Source organism: Diuraphis noxia, unplaced genomic scaffold, assembly GCF_037042655.1.
Source record: "Diuraphis noxia isolate RWA-SAM2 unplaced genomic scaffold, SU_Dnox_SAM2 contig0002, whole genome shotgun sequence".
NCBI lineage: Eukaryota > Metazoa > Arthropoda > Insecta > Hemiptera > Aphididae > Diuraphis > Diuraphis noxia.
This window is the reverse complement of record NW_028301712.1, coordinates 83,899,404-83,914,956: the sequence shown is the minus strand read 5'-3', so window position 1 is coordinate 83,914,956 and position 15,553 is coordinate 83,899,404. Positions and strand designations below refer to the sequence as shown.

General features: G+C 27.9%; 1 protein-coding gene across 2 annotated transcripts in view; it reads left to right on the top strand.

The window, feature by feature from the left end:
• LOC107165700 (uncharacterized) overlaps positions 1–15,553 on the top strand; it is a 206,187-nt gene that overhangs the window by 173,807 nt on the left and 16,827 nt on the right. For both annotated transcript variants that reach the window (XM_089219355.1, XM_089219354.1), the window contains one exon: positions 7,403–7,574. In XM_089219355.1, coding sequence (XP_089075481.1) covers positions 7,403–7,574 — 172 coding nt within the window. The remainder of the gene's footprint in view (positions 1–7,402; positions 7,575–15,553) is intronic.

Sequence of the window (15,553 nt, the reverse complement as noted above, 5' to 3'; positions counted from 1 at the left end):
TCACCCTTATATTTATTGGTGAAATCACTATCAACTTTTGATTTTCAAATGGTAACATATAATAAAAATATAATAAATTAATAAAACCATTTTTATTATAAATTTACGCTTTAATATTTTTATACTTCGTTGGTTGGTTTGCGAGTTACAGCTCCTCAATTATTGGTGTTTGAAGGAGGTCTTATAGTCGGTAAATGTGGCATCTGGCATATTTATAGTATTTCTTCATTTGTAAAGTCCAGGAGCTATAACTGATAAATTCGATACCGTACGACCTAACAGGTATAACAATATTGATAACTGTTGTACTTTGTACCTGATTAGATGAATGTCTTATTATACCTGTAATATGCTAATTTTACCATAAAAGCTACGTTTTAATGACCTTGGCTGTCGTATTGGATCCCCTCCATTGCCTTCATTACAAATATTATGACATCATTACGACGCATATACCTATTATTACCATACAATAATAATAATATTATCAATATTTGGCGATACCTTTATCATTATTTATTATTATTATTCATGACCATGGTTTAATCGACTGTATTTATAACGACCACGATTTAAGATATAAAGGTTTCCCATCGGCATATGATAAGGTGAGAAGCAAATTGAATTCTTCGTGGTGCTGGAAATTACAGTAAGCGCTCCATGTGATAGAAAAGTTAACTACCTAACGCTGCCGGTTGCTTGCTGATGAATTTTAAATTTTCTATTTTCAGTTTTGTGTAATAAATAATAATTACAAAAGAATTATTCTTTTTACTAATTTAATTTTACAATTTTATATTATTTTCCAAACATTTAAGATTTTATTGAAGTCTGCTTTCAAGCTGAACAAGTATAACAGTAATATTATATTATTATAAATTATAATGTAAGTTATATCGATTTTACTATTTTATAATAATTTGATACATTCGCTAACATAATTCTAAAGTAAAAATTATACCAGGTCTATTGTTGATGAACTACTAAATCTGCTTTTCACTACATAAATTGCCATCTCGAAGTTTAGCTTTTTTCAAACATATCTTATTGTAAAACTATTAATTAGTTTACATTACCTATACTATTTATTTATTATTATAATAATTCATAATTGTCAAAATATATGGATGATGGATGATCTATGGCAAAAATATTGCTAAACCTAGTTTAAACCATCAAGATCGATGGTTTATCTAAACTTGCTTTTAAACTGGGTTTAAATGTTAAACTAGTCTTGTACAACATATGATTTGGCCTTAAACCGGGTTTAAGTAAAATCTAATTCAAACTTAGTTTAAACTAGACTGGTACAACTAGCCCTTAGTGGTTTAAGTCATCAGCGCAATATTCTATAATATATCTGGAAATCTTATACAATTAAAGTAGAATATTGGGTATATAACTTTTAATAGCCTTAAATGTAAAATAGTAAGAATTTCGTAGGTAACAAAATCTATGTAAACGTAGACTAACCTAACGTTGATTAAACTGAACTAACACCTATTATAGAACAATTGTACTTTTCCGATATTGGAGCTACAAAAAGTTATTGAAGTTTTTTAACATAATTATAATGGATTTTGAAACAATAAGAACTTTTTTTGTTAAAAAAAAAATGAAAACTGAAAGAATCCAACAATCGGATTTTGTTGGCTGTCGTCTGGTGTACGGTTTAAAAAAAATAAAAATAAAATACTTTAAGTATTATATATTATTAATAATAATAGTAATTTATTATATTGTTTTAGTATTAGAGTTAGTTTGTAGTACACAGACACAGACGTTTTTCGTCCAGTTCGTAGGCTCCGGAATTCGTACTATGCCAGGAGGAACACAGTGACCACCCAGCAATATCTGATCGTCTAATTGGACGCTTAGTGTCCGATAAGCCACGCCCGTGACGCTTTTTGGTCGCAACCGCTAAGCCCATGAATTCGGCTTACTCTAAAGCACCTAAAGAAGTTTCATTTCAAAAAAACCAGATTCCAGACCACACATATGAGTTAGGTATAAGTCAGAATTGGATAAAAAGCCACTCCACTGCCTAGACCAATACTTTTGTAATTCGCATTGTCCATGTCAGCAAATGTATATTGAACAAAAATATTTCACACACTCATTGCATAATTTAAATAAATCATATTAAGTAATTATGTAACAATTAAACATAATTTTATTTAACTATAAAATGGATATTGTTCCCTAACTGACTGCAAGCTAAGTTATTCTCTATATATCGCACTAACTTAAAATACCAACATCAACAAAGATATTATTATAAATTAAATCCATAACAATTTCGAATAATACTAAGATATACATATAATGATTGTTTTGAATTCAACATATTAAAAAAAAAAAAAACGACAAAACATATTCATATTGAACGAAAAAATAAAAAGGAAATATTCGATTAACTTCACCGGATAGCAAAGATCAAAATGATTTTTAAATGCTAAATCATTATAACTATATTAAATTATAAGAATAATGTGAGTAGAAACGTAAAATCATTATTTTTAAAATATTTAATATAGCTATAATAAATTGAACATTTAAAAAAATTTAAAGAATTTTTTTGTGTTATGTGCTCTTTTAAACTTACTTTGCCGTCTGTCAAAAATAAATAAATAAATCATAAAATGTATTAAATTTTATGATTTAGTTGGCGGTGTCCAATTTAATTTTTTTGGATTGATATGAACCTTTTTTAACTTCATTTTTCTCTGCATATGAGCATCTACAATATCCCAGTTAATACATATTGTAGTTGTGTTAAATACTTTCACAACAAAGTTCAGAGAATTTAAGGTATTGATGATGTCTTGTTCCATTAAACCTGAATTAAATGTGTTACCATTTTATAATTATTGCACGAAATACAGATTAAAAAGCTTTAAATTACCTGTTTTACTGATAACATGATTAATACATATATTGATACATGTATTGCCATTATTTGTGTATTTATCTAAATATTCCAATATAACAGTTTTCCAATATGAATTATACAACTTTTGACCCAAGTCGGAAAGGGGTGTTTCTGGTGTTCCAGGCTGTTTTTCAATTTTAGATAAGAGATAACCTAAAAAGAATGATAACACGTGACATCTGCTTAAACAACTGCCTAGTTTCGTATAGTTTTCACTTACTGAATTCAATTAGAAGTCGACCGTACCCTTTTCTTTGATATTGTGGCATGACCATGATGCAAGCCACGTTAAAATTGTTCTCCCTGTGTTTCGATTTTGAAAAATAACCAATTAAATGGCTGCCCTTAACATTTTTAATGAAAAATTATTACAATAGCATATAACTTTAGAAAATACAATACAAAATAAATATATATACTTACGGCAAAGTCATTTTTCGTCAGAATATAAAAACGGAACGGTTCAACGCCATAATCCAGAGTTTTAACATCCAAAAATAGTTTTCCAATTCGACATAATGTTTCGCAATATATTTTGTGATTACTTCCATTAACCTGTAGGAAAAACATGTAAACAACTTTATAGTTTACGTCTTATGAATTGTTAAAAAAATATTGATTAACTTCAAAAATGCTTAGACATTCGTTTCGGTAGATTTCAGTTCCTGGCGGTGTTCTCCAATTACAATATCGCATATGTCTTCTCATAACCGATTGGCACTGAGTATATTTCAAACAATATTCACAAAAAATTAATTTTATAGCATCATGGTCTTGTGGAAATCGGGTAGAAAACCAAGTCTTCACATTGAATTTCCCAAAATGTATGACAGCTGGAAATCTTATTGGAGATTGAGTTGCTCTCTATCAATTAGAGATTACAAATATAAGATCTGTACAAAGATGCGTCGTTACTTGGGAATACCACAGAGTGGTCATCTTTCAACTCTTTTATTCTCCTTTTGCAAAATAAATGATATTTTAATTCTTGAATGCTAAATGTTTATTATTTGAAGATCTTTTTCAATCATTTAATAATGTATGAGAACTGTCAAATGCGCTACAAATCGTCATTGATATAAGATTCTACTCGTTTGGTTAGACGCTATAATGTGCTTGAAATTAATATAAATAAATGCTGTCAGATGTCATTATTACTCGAAGGAAAAATCGTATTATAACAAATGTGAAATGGTACAGTATTACATAATAACAATAATAATTATGTATATCCATCGATAATTTATTTAGAAGTAATGTCATCATAATAACCGCTTTTTATAATGACCATATGGACGTGATTTGCAAGAAAGGTAAACATAAACGCCATGATTTTTAATGCGAAAGATTTACTGTTGAGAACTTTCTGATCCATATATATATATTATATATCAATATAATAACAATATATCAATCGAGTACCACTTTAGGTACTGATTTTTAGTCCGTTCTGTATTAAAGTACAATAGTAATATATTTTATTTATTTCATACAACTTTTAACACAAATCAAATTCACTATCAAACTCTAACTAATACAATACATATAGCATTATATAAATGTTTTTTTTTTTTTTTTTTTTAAAGAAATTTACAATCTATACCTTAGGCACAATGAGTAAATGTGAAACAGAATATATATAAGGTATCAAAACAATTAATATTAATAATAAAAAGAGTTTACAATAAATTATTTAGTACATGTTACGTTTGATTAGAGCAGCCACCCATTAATGACACTCTCGCTTATATAAATGTAAAGATATAAATATAAATATAAATGTATAACTTTAAAGTTTAAATAGAACGATAATTATTCAAAAATCACAAATATTAAAAGTGAGTCGTTCTTGCGATGTGAGTTCATAGACAGATGTTGAGGCTCATAATCCAGGTGATTGCTGCAGGTGTCACTGCGTGCAGACCTTTGAAACCTAGATTGAATTTTCTACAAAAGTAATTAATATATTAAAATACTATTAAATATCACTATTATCACTATTCACTGTTGAGTGACATAATCTGAGACCCCTCGAAAGAGCATGGAATGAAAAAATTTTAAATTATTCAAAAATAATTTTTAAGATTTATGGCACACATACAACTACACGCGGTAATTCAACCGTGACATTCGCATCTTACGTGCCTTTAATAATATATTATACAGTTAAACAACCGTTTTTAATTAATTATTTATAATTTATTCATGAATTACTTATATTCCTAATAATATAATGTGGATATGGACCAAAAATACTTCCTAAAATAAATTATTCAATTTTCATTTCCACTTACTTGTTATCACCATTTACTTTCCACGGGAATACTATAATAATACCGATGTTACATGCTGCCTTAATGTACCGAATAATCGAATATGTTATCTTAATTAAATCTGAAAAAAAATTGGTTTATTTCAGCTTAATAGTATTATTAGTATCTTCATTATACACAAAAATATAATACGTCTTGTAATTCACAAATATTTTATAGTTTATACTCGTTCAATATTGTGTTTAATTTGATTCATTTACTTGGTGCGTATATTTGTATGTGTTTCCCTGTGTATATTTTATTACGGTTAATGCTGTTTATAAATAATTTATAATACATTTATCACAATATATTTCCAGTTTATCATTTATTATTGTTGGGTAATTCAGTATGTCCAATTAGTCGATAAGTTAATAAATGATTAGGGTTCAAAGTACAATGGCAATCTTTAATTAGTTACCTTGGGTTCAACGATATCAAATTTATGACTAGCTTCTGGTCTATACAATTATTGAAAACATTTTGAAAACCACCAATACTTTGAGAAGATGTATCTCGTAAACCAATCAACGATAAATTAAAACTTTAACTCGTAAATTCACAATAAAATTGGGATTATTAATACATGATATTTTTATTATATGTTACTTTTTGAAAATCAAAAGTTGATAGTGATTTCACCAATAAATAAAAGGCTAAAAAAATTTAAATATTATATGGTTTTAGAAAAACATAAACATAGAAGTTTAAAAAAAAAAATAGGTAAAAAAAGTTAATACTTTTCAAGATAATTAGTGTACCCACTTATAAGAATCACCCTGTATTTATTTTATTAAACAAAATTGTTTATACAAATTATACAATAAAATATAGTTTACAGTATGAAAGGTTATTATTAAAAAAAACAAAGAAGTTTGTATTGCTCTATGATACTGTTTAAGTAATGCTGGATAAGAAAATGTTGATTTTATGTAGGTACCTAAATTTAAAAATTCTAAAAATCAAAATTTTAATAAACTCATTAGCTATGAAAAGATGAAAATGAGGGTCAGCATGCTTGACGAATTACTGTGTATAAATTATACATATTATAGGTATTTTACATTAATGTCTAATTTTAGTTATGTCACATTTATTAATAATCATATAATCATTTCCCCCAATAATACATGAGTCTGAACTGCAATAGATATATGATTGTATTCAAATAATATAATTTGTCAGTTTTATTTTGAATGTAAATGTTCTATCGAAAGTCATACTCATATTATAAAATTAATGTTATACACATTTGATTATTATTTATTTTATAGAGTATATATTCAAAATATTAACTATTGTAATAAATAAATAAATAAATGTTTTTTTTTTAAATTATTTATGGCATTGATGATATTTTTTAAAGGTTCAATTAATTATTCTAGATGTCAATAAACACTAAAAATTATCTTCATGTATTAAAATATCATATAATTATTAATTATTACATTATTGTCGAACATAAATTTGAATGATAATAAATCAGAAGTAACATTATTTATATTATATTAGCTAGTAAATTGAAGGATATTAATTTTATTTTAATATCTCCATTCTCCATACAACATTGTGCAAATAAAATAATATTCTCATCGAAGAACTAAATGTAAAAATAATTACAAAATATTTTTGCCGTACGTCAAATAAGTGTTATATATTTAATAAAATATAGTTTCAATTGTATTAAACCTCTATGTTCCTTAATTTTCCTTATATGCTTAAATAATTGTATTGATATGGTATATTTTTAACCCTTCGTAGTTAGTTTGAACAATATAATTAATTAATATTATTTTATAATTGTTTTTTTTTTTTTTTTTTTTTGGGAGGGGGTGGATTCCGGCTTTTAAGACCATCCCGTAAAACAAATTTCCCTCCATCTTATTCTGTTTTCAGCTATTTTCTCTCCAGTTTGCTCGAGTTATCGAAAATTCAATTTACGGAAGTTCACGCATATCATATATGTATTTACTCGTATTGTAAGGCAGAGACCAATGCATTCCTTCAAGTTATCGAAAATTCGACTTATAGAGATTCGAGTTATCGAGACTCCACTGCATTATTATTATTTTAATACTGTGACGGCGTCTGAGATAGGCAATCTAGCTACGTGAATGTTAACGGATTAAAATTAAATATCATTCGATTTTTTTTCCAGTTTGTGATTGGTTGTATCAAGACTTTTCTTGTAACAAAGACTCTTGTACGCTTGCTAGCCCAGGATTTCCGGGAATTTATGGTACAAACCTTTATTGCAAGTACCATATTACCACAAGCTCCGTTCATACCAGAGTACGGCTACAATTTCTCACGTTATCATTACCACTCAAGTAAGATATAACAATGATATTTTATTAATATGACACATTACATTATTTCTTTAGAAATAGAGCTACTATGTATTATATTGCACGAAATGTTTACTACGTATTTATTATATTTGAATGTATGTATAAAAAATGGTAAAAACTATTTCAATTTTTCAAATAAAAGAAAAAACTAAAAATTATAATTATTAGTTACAGTAATAAAATAGAATAACTATATTATTTATTTCTAATATTTATGATACGTATCAAACAAAATTATAGTTTTTAATAACAAGTTAATATGAAAATACTCTTACTTCAATATCTTTCATAAGCTAACTAATTATTTATTTATTTTCTATGTATTTTTAAAATTCAACCCGTACTTATGGTACGTATTATAGATGACAAATAAAATATATAATTTAATGTTTAACGAATTACATATAATAAACTAGTAATAATTCCAAGTTACACAATTTGATCAAATTAAATAAATTTCTTAAGTTTATTGATGATTTAATAATTCTTATTTTTTTTCTTTCTTAAAAAGCTATGTTACTTGTAATACAAACTGGATAATTATATTATTATATTATATTGTGATATAATTAGGTAGTATTATATTTGAGAGTTTCTTGAAATTCTTCTCACATATCTTCAAATGTGAATCCTTATGATTTTCTCGCATCATAAAAATAAACTTAAGGCCACAGTTATTTTTAATGTGGTTAGAACAATAACGTACAAGAATCGTTTGTTTAATTTCTTCACGTTGTTTTTGTAATCCACCGTATTTTTTTGATTGTTTTCATACTGCCAAATGTATACATCACTTTGTACTCCAGTCAATGGATATATGTTGAATTTTGATGCTTCATTGTGTGTATAGTGGCCAGTACGTATCTCTTATACAAACCCACAAAAGGTTTTTATTTGTCAAAATCATCTCTTATAGACTTTATATCTCAAATTCGGATTGGATAAAAATCGGAATTAATTTTTCTTTTTGTGAAATGTGAGCAAGGGGAACCACTCTTCTGTACATTAAGTGTCAAATGGGTCACTGTAATAATAAATGTTTTCAAATTTAATTCAATGACATATTGTTGAATACGAACAAAGATTCTGATCGGTGTGTCACCTTAGGACATTTTAAATAATAATATTATTTGTATAAGTAAACATAGGTTAATTGAATTTCTTTTTTTGCAATAAATATTCTTTTTATAGATAGCGAAAAAGTGTTTTGTTATTAAATTAATAAGTGTTTAGTATAACAACGTACAAATACGTTTACAAATAGGCTAAACTAGGTGGAATATTTAAAATGGAAGTCAAATCAACCCTTTTCATAAGATTAAAAATCGTAAAAACATTTTCTGTTCGAATGGTATTTGTAAAATATTTTTATCGTTGTTGAATAAAAATGTATTTCAAATGGATAATTTCTCAACTAAATATTATGTTATTTGTATCATTCAATTTAGTCTTTGGTTACTGTAATATTTGTTTTAATTTGTAATCAAAATCATCTATCAGTCTATCATGTATTGATTTGGTATTAACCATCCGTCTTTTAGCATAAATTAAAATATAAATAATTTTTACAAACGTATACGTTGGATTCTAGACCACCGATATTAAAATGTTTAATTCATAGTGATAGATTGTAAGGCTCAATTCAAGAATTAAAATTAAAAAACGGGGGACTCTCGCAATCTGTTTGTGACTCGGGAGGACGTTAGAATGGTCTCAAGCGAAATGACTTCGCATTGCCGCACACCGAAAATATACTCGGTGGGATAATTAATCCAAACACTCTACCAAAACACACCACCACACACGGCACACATATTTGCGTATTTATATATATACTTATAATATATGTGTGCATAAACAAAACGAACAAAAGGACAATATGAGCGCACGATGGTAAAGACGACGGATGGTTGTGACGGAGGGGAAGTGAGTATAATATTATGAGATCGGATAAATATATATTCCGAGCCCGTGTTGCAAACAAAACGGCGGTGGAGTAGTGGATTTTCGACCCACCGACCCGAAGAAAATGTTTTACCCTCCAGGGGCGCCTACAACTGCAGTGGCGGCACGTGTGTGGCCGCCGAAGAATGGTATAATAGATACCTATATAGAAACGAAACGGAACGGACTTTTGCGGACCGACCAGTGGCGACTGGCGGCGGCCACGGCCCGAGTGCAGGAGGACAATGATTGATAAAACGGTGGCGGCGGAAGATTTCGCTCGCCGGAAAAGTCGGGAAGGAAACGTGACGTAAATAATATAGTACGCGAAATTTCTATCCGGCAATACGCTCCGTATATCCTTCCCGCCGCCGTCCTACATACCTACTGTACGTGCAGGTGTGTGCAATAGGGATAAGAAGGTATATTTTCTGTATGTGTGTGTGTGTGTGCGCGTGTGTGTTTTCAGTTCAACTCTCTCGTTCCGGACGCGATCTTCGACGCACGCCATCGTTTATCATCGCACAAAGGGTCTCGATCATGGCAAAGAGACGATTATTTAAGGTCACGGGATCCGACACGAAAAAGTGCGCACGCTCGCAATGCGTCTCGAGGTTGTTATATTAATACAATATTTTATCATTACCACTTCGTATTTGTCGGCCGACCGGATGTCAAAGTCCTGCAGACTACCTACCTTATATAATTTATAAAATATCATATTATATTATATTCTCGTTACAATAACATCGCAGCGATGACTAGCACGGCCACAGTGCTCGCCAAATACGATGAAAACAACGTTGATATGGTGATACCTTATAATGTTTCAGAAGTTTCCAAGTTGTTATCCTTCTTTGCACCGCCATAAAATGTGCGACGGCGACTAAATAATGTTATTATATGTGCGATATAATATACATACATAATATCGTTGGCAGTACTTTTGAAAGAGAAAAACCAATCAGTTTAATCTGCAATACACCTTTTATGGCTGATTTTGATTTTGCTGGCGAATAGAAAACTGCGTGCAATCAATCACTCCATTATAGCTAGGTATATACTATATTTTCGACATTCACAAAGAACTATTTGCGTTTAGTTACATTGTAATTCGTTACGTTTGGTATGTTAAAGTTTTAGCTATTATTATATTATTATTAAAAAAAAAAAAAATGTAGAGTTTTACAGACTCAAATATACTCAGATAAAATTTAAAGACAAAATTTTCCTATGCTGCTATTGTCGTACTAAAATACTTAAATTTAGGTCACACGGTCACGCGGAGGTCAGAGTTTTATTTCTCGCCAGATAAAATCGATTTAATAATTTTCCATAGAAAAATTAATTTAACAGTAGGTAATCGTTTCATAAACGTCGTCATATTTTTAAAACACGTCTGATAATTTTTTAAGGGCATATTATATTATATACTTTTAATTTATATACTTACAATAATTACTTTTAATGATTCCAGCTTTTGATAATACATTTTTTTTAACGGATTCTATGTCTTTTAATGGGTGAAAATCTCTTCAGTAGTTTTTTGCACTTAATTTTTTAATTAAGAAACTAAAAACGTAGACATTTTTATCAATTTTAAATCTTTCTCAGTATTGTATGACTTCACGTCTTTACTACAAAGTTAATTGATATCAAATAGGTACCTTTATTAGATATTAAATAGGTCGTTTAAATTTTGAATGTTATTTCAAGATTTTAAGATTGAACTCGATGGTACGTTGTTTAGATAATGTTGTAAATTATATACATAATAGATAATTTAAACAAATCATATTTTATAGAACTCTAAACTGTGTATTAATATAATTCATTTGGATAAGGTATTGCTAATTTTTATAATTTCAGATTTTTTTAGATATATTTTTGCTCTTGAATAATATACTTGACATTTAATACCATACTATTTTAAAATTAATTCATGAGGTCACTTAAGTTGTTAATAAATTTAGATAAATGAAAATCATAGTTTTATCATTGATTATAAATACTATAGATTGCTCACTGGCCGGTTTTTCGGTGGCGTGCTATTTGCACGGTATCGTTAGGCTGCGCTGCGGACGCGTGGTTAGTTGTGCACGGTAACGCTGCAATCGCTAGCGTCTAACTGAGTGCGAAATGCTAAATATAATATTAAGTACCTAATAACTAATAAACGTTCAAAATCTATTTTGGTTTCGTGTATAATTTAGTCAATGGCTCGATGTCTCACACACACACACACACATATGCAATAATGGATAATATGGTGTGTAGTTTTTCATTTCCAATTGACGCTTTGACAGTCGGTTCACGGTTGTATCGCGATTGTTAACACGTTCTGTAACGTTTATTTTATTACGCCAAAATGTCGAGAAGAAAGTGTTCTTATTTTAATTGCAATAATATGCAAAAAAATACCAAAACTCGATTTCACACCTTTCCGTTGGATTCTAATTTATTAAAAAAGTGGATAATCCATTCCGGCAACAAAAAAAATAAAAAAATATTAATTAGAACAAAAGTTATTCTAAAAGTCAGTTTTATCTGTTACGATGGAAGACATAAGCGCCAAAATTAGATAAGACAAAATAAAGTCTTATCGTACAAAAGCGCCAAAATCGTATCGTACGAAAGCGCCAAAATCCTAGGTACCTGTGTAAATTTAGGCTGAAATTCCGGATAATGAGGTTATACGAACTTTAAATGCAGCTGAATCATATCATCCACATTTAAAAGATCAATTTTATTTTGCTCATTGTTCCGTCCATAGTAATTGATGTATTATTAAAATTATAAAGCGAAACATTTATTTATATGAACTCTCCTCCTAACAATAAATTAAGGGTATCTCACGAAGAAATACCAGGATGGCGAAATAAATCGTTTAGAATATGTGAAAAAAATAGGATTAAAAAATCAACCAATTTATTAAATTTATATTTATTTGTATGTATATCATAATTTATTATTGATTTTAGATTCTGAACGAAGTGATGAATGTATTGATTTTACAATGATGTGTGTCTGTGTACAGCATCACTAGTCGAAAAAATGCTTCGATTTCAAACTTTGGGGGTGGTTTCTGATGTAAAAGTGAATATCCTTGGTGCATTATAGAGGTGAAAAGTAAACATTTTCCAACAGTTTTCAAAAAAATCGAGAAAAACAAAAAAAAATGACGGAAAAACGGGAGTTTTTACGCAAAACCAGTTTTAGACCAAATCGATTTTTTTATATGATGGTAATTCAAAAACTAATCACTGTAAACGCTTTAAATTTTTACCAAATGTTTATGTTAGTGTTATCTATGTACAGTTTAATTTTCAAAAAATTTTGACTTTTTTTGAGATATTTATAGACCACTGAAATTTTCGATTTTTATGAGCAATTTTTTTTGAAGTGTCGGTAAAAAATTTTTGGATGACCAAAAAAAACTTGAAAATTTAATACAAGGTTCCTTATGAGTTGTTCTTATTATAGCTAAAAAAAATTAAAAATCGTTAGACACAATTTTTTTTTTTTAAGCGTTTATACTTTAAATTTTTACGAAATCTGTCGAAAACGCGAAAATTCGCAAGTAATTTTGAAGTTGAAAATTCATAAAAATTTTTGTGTTTATAACTAAGGATTGAAAATACAACACTAAGTCTTCCATAAGTTTTTCTTCAAGTAGCTATAGACAAAACTCGAAGCGTCATTATAGGAAAAATTTTAAGTGCATCTGAATTTTAAATTTTTACGAAATAGCGTAACGATAACGATTTATCCTGAAACGATTTTAAATATTTGTTATTATTCAAAAAGTATAAGTGACAGATACTTGAAAATTTTACCAGTTATTAAGATTGGCATTTTCTTTACATGATTTAATTTTCAAAATATTTTGACTTTTTTTGAGATATTTATAGACCACAGAAATTTTCAATTTTTCTTAAAAAAATTTTGTGAATTGTCGATAAAATTTTTTTGGCCCTACCAAAATACTTGAAAATTTAATACAAAGTTCCTCATAAGTTATTCTTATTGTGATTAAAAAATTATAAGAATACATAGGCACAATTTTTTTTTATTAGCATTTGAAGTTCAAACATTGACAAGAATTCGTCATAAAAAAAGAGAATTACAAAATGCAGACAAATTAAAAATTTTTAAAAATAAGTAATTGATTGGTGCTGCATAAAGTACGTATTCATTTGATAGTTTTAGTTATTTTACAAGAAATCTTAAAAATTAACCTGTTATAAATAAAAATAAATGTTTATAAATACAGTATATTAATTGAACCTTGTAGTTGTAAATTTCATATTATTGTTTGTATAATTATTTCTGTAAACGTGAATATATTTCAAAAAATGTTTTCATCAATCGAAAGCCATTAAAATAATACTTTTGATTTTGTTGAGCAAACATAAGGACTTAAAGCTCCATCGAATTTAATAATAAAAATTGCAACAATATCATTAACTCAAACTCTTAATGGTTTATGATTTACTAATTGTACCTAGGTATTATAGGTATATAAAATAATTACTGGAATATTAGTTACTGTTTATTTGAGTAAAATACCTACCTAAATAAACTAAGAATAGATAAGTCCCATCTTTCCAATATTTTTTAGTTTACTCTTTCTTAATTTTCTAACAGCTCTTATAATTAATAGTAAATTAGAACGCTCTAAATTAGTTTCTTTTCCCAATATGTTAATAGACAATAGTTGAAGGTTTGATTATTAATTAATAATATAAATAATTATTGTAATGACGATCAGCGGAGGGCAAAATAAATGGTCACTCATTTCAGTGAACATCGATCGGTAACGTAAAACAAAAATAAAAATTGATGCCCGTAGACAATGCGCACACGACCAAATCATTCAAAATAAAAATAGTGATTATTTGATTATTATTAGAAGTCGGACTTCGGGATCGGGAGTCGTCGACGTCATGACGACTGACGAGTGACGATAAAAACCAGTTATACCCGCACCGCGACAATCGCGGCGGTTACAGCATTTGGAATAAAATACGAATTTATTAATATTGTTTGTTCTTATCGCCATCTATCGAGAGTTTTAATGTACGCCACCGAAAAACCGGCCAGTGAGCAATCTATAGTATTTATAATCAATGGTTTTATATATTATTTTAATATCAAAATTTAAATATGAAAAATCAACCATTATCATGATTCATGGCACATTGAACTGAGCAACCACTCGATATTAGTCCAAAGCTACAGTGATGAGTGTAACCGGGTTTTACAAAATTATTATTTTTTTGTGCGTTGAGATTTTACCAAAAAACTCATAACACTTAAAATTATATATATGTATATTATTTTTTTACTTTTACATTACATTATTATACATGTGTATTTATAGGCAATATTTTCATTTATTTTTTTTTTTAGCGTTATATTATATTAGTTTTTTAATGCATTTATTTAATGGCCCAACGTAGCACACTCCATTGTCATTTAAAAAAATCCATTGTTTGATTTTTTTATCGACTGTTATATAATATTTACACCATTCAATATTTAAAATATTTTATGAGTAGGTATACAAAATATAAAAGGGATAAAAACGTAATTTGCATATTTTCAATTTTATTATTAATCTAAAAAATTCTTTTAATAACTTTCTTCCACTTAACCAGAGTTTTACATGTGTGATATCTTATATAATTTGTTCAAGAATAATCGTACGTAAGGAAACGTAGTTATAAACCAAACCTAGTTATATACTTATAACTTAAGTTAGTGTAGTAAGGCATTTATATAACATGTGTATTAACCAAGCGTTAATTATACTATTTTAAGTTTAATTTTTGTATGTATTTATAAATTATATATAATTAATTTCGTAACACATGCACATATTATTTCGTTTGAAGATAAAGTTAACTCATCCTCTTATTTAATCAAATAATAATAAATACAAATTGAGATAATGGTTATAATATATTATGATCTCTACCTTAAATAAAATGTATAATATATATTTATTTTGA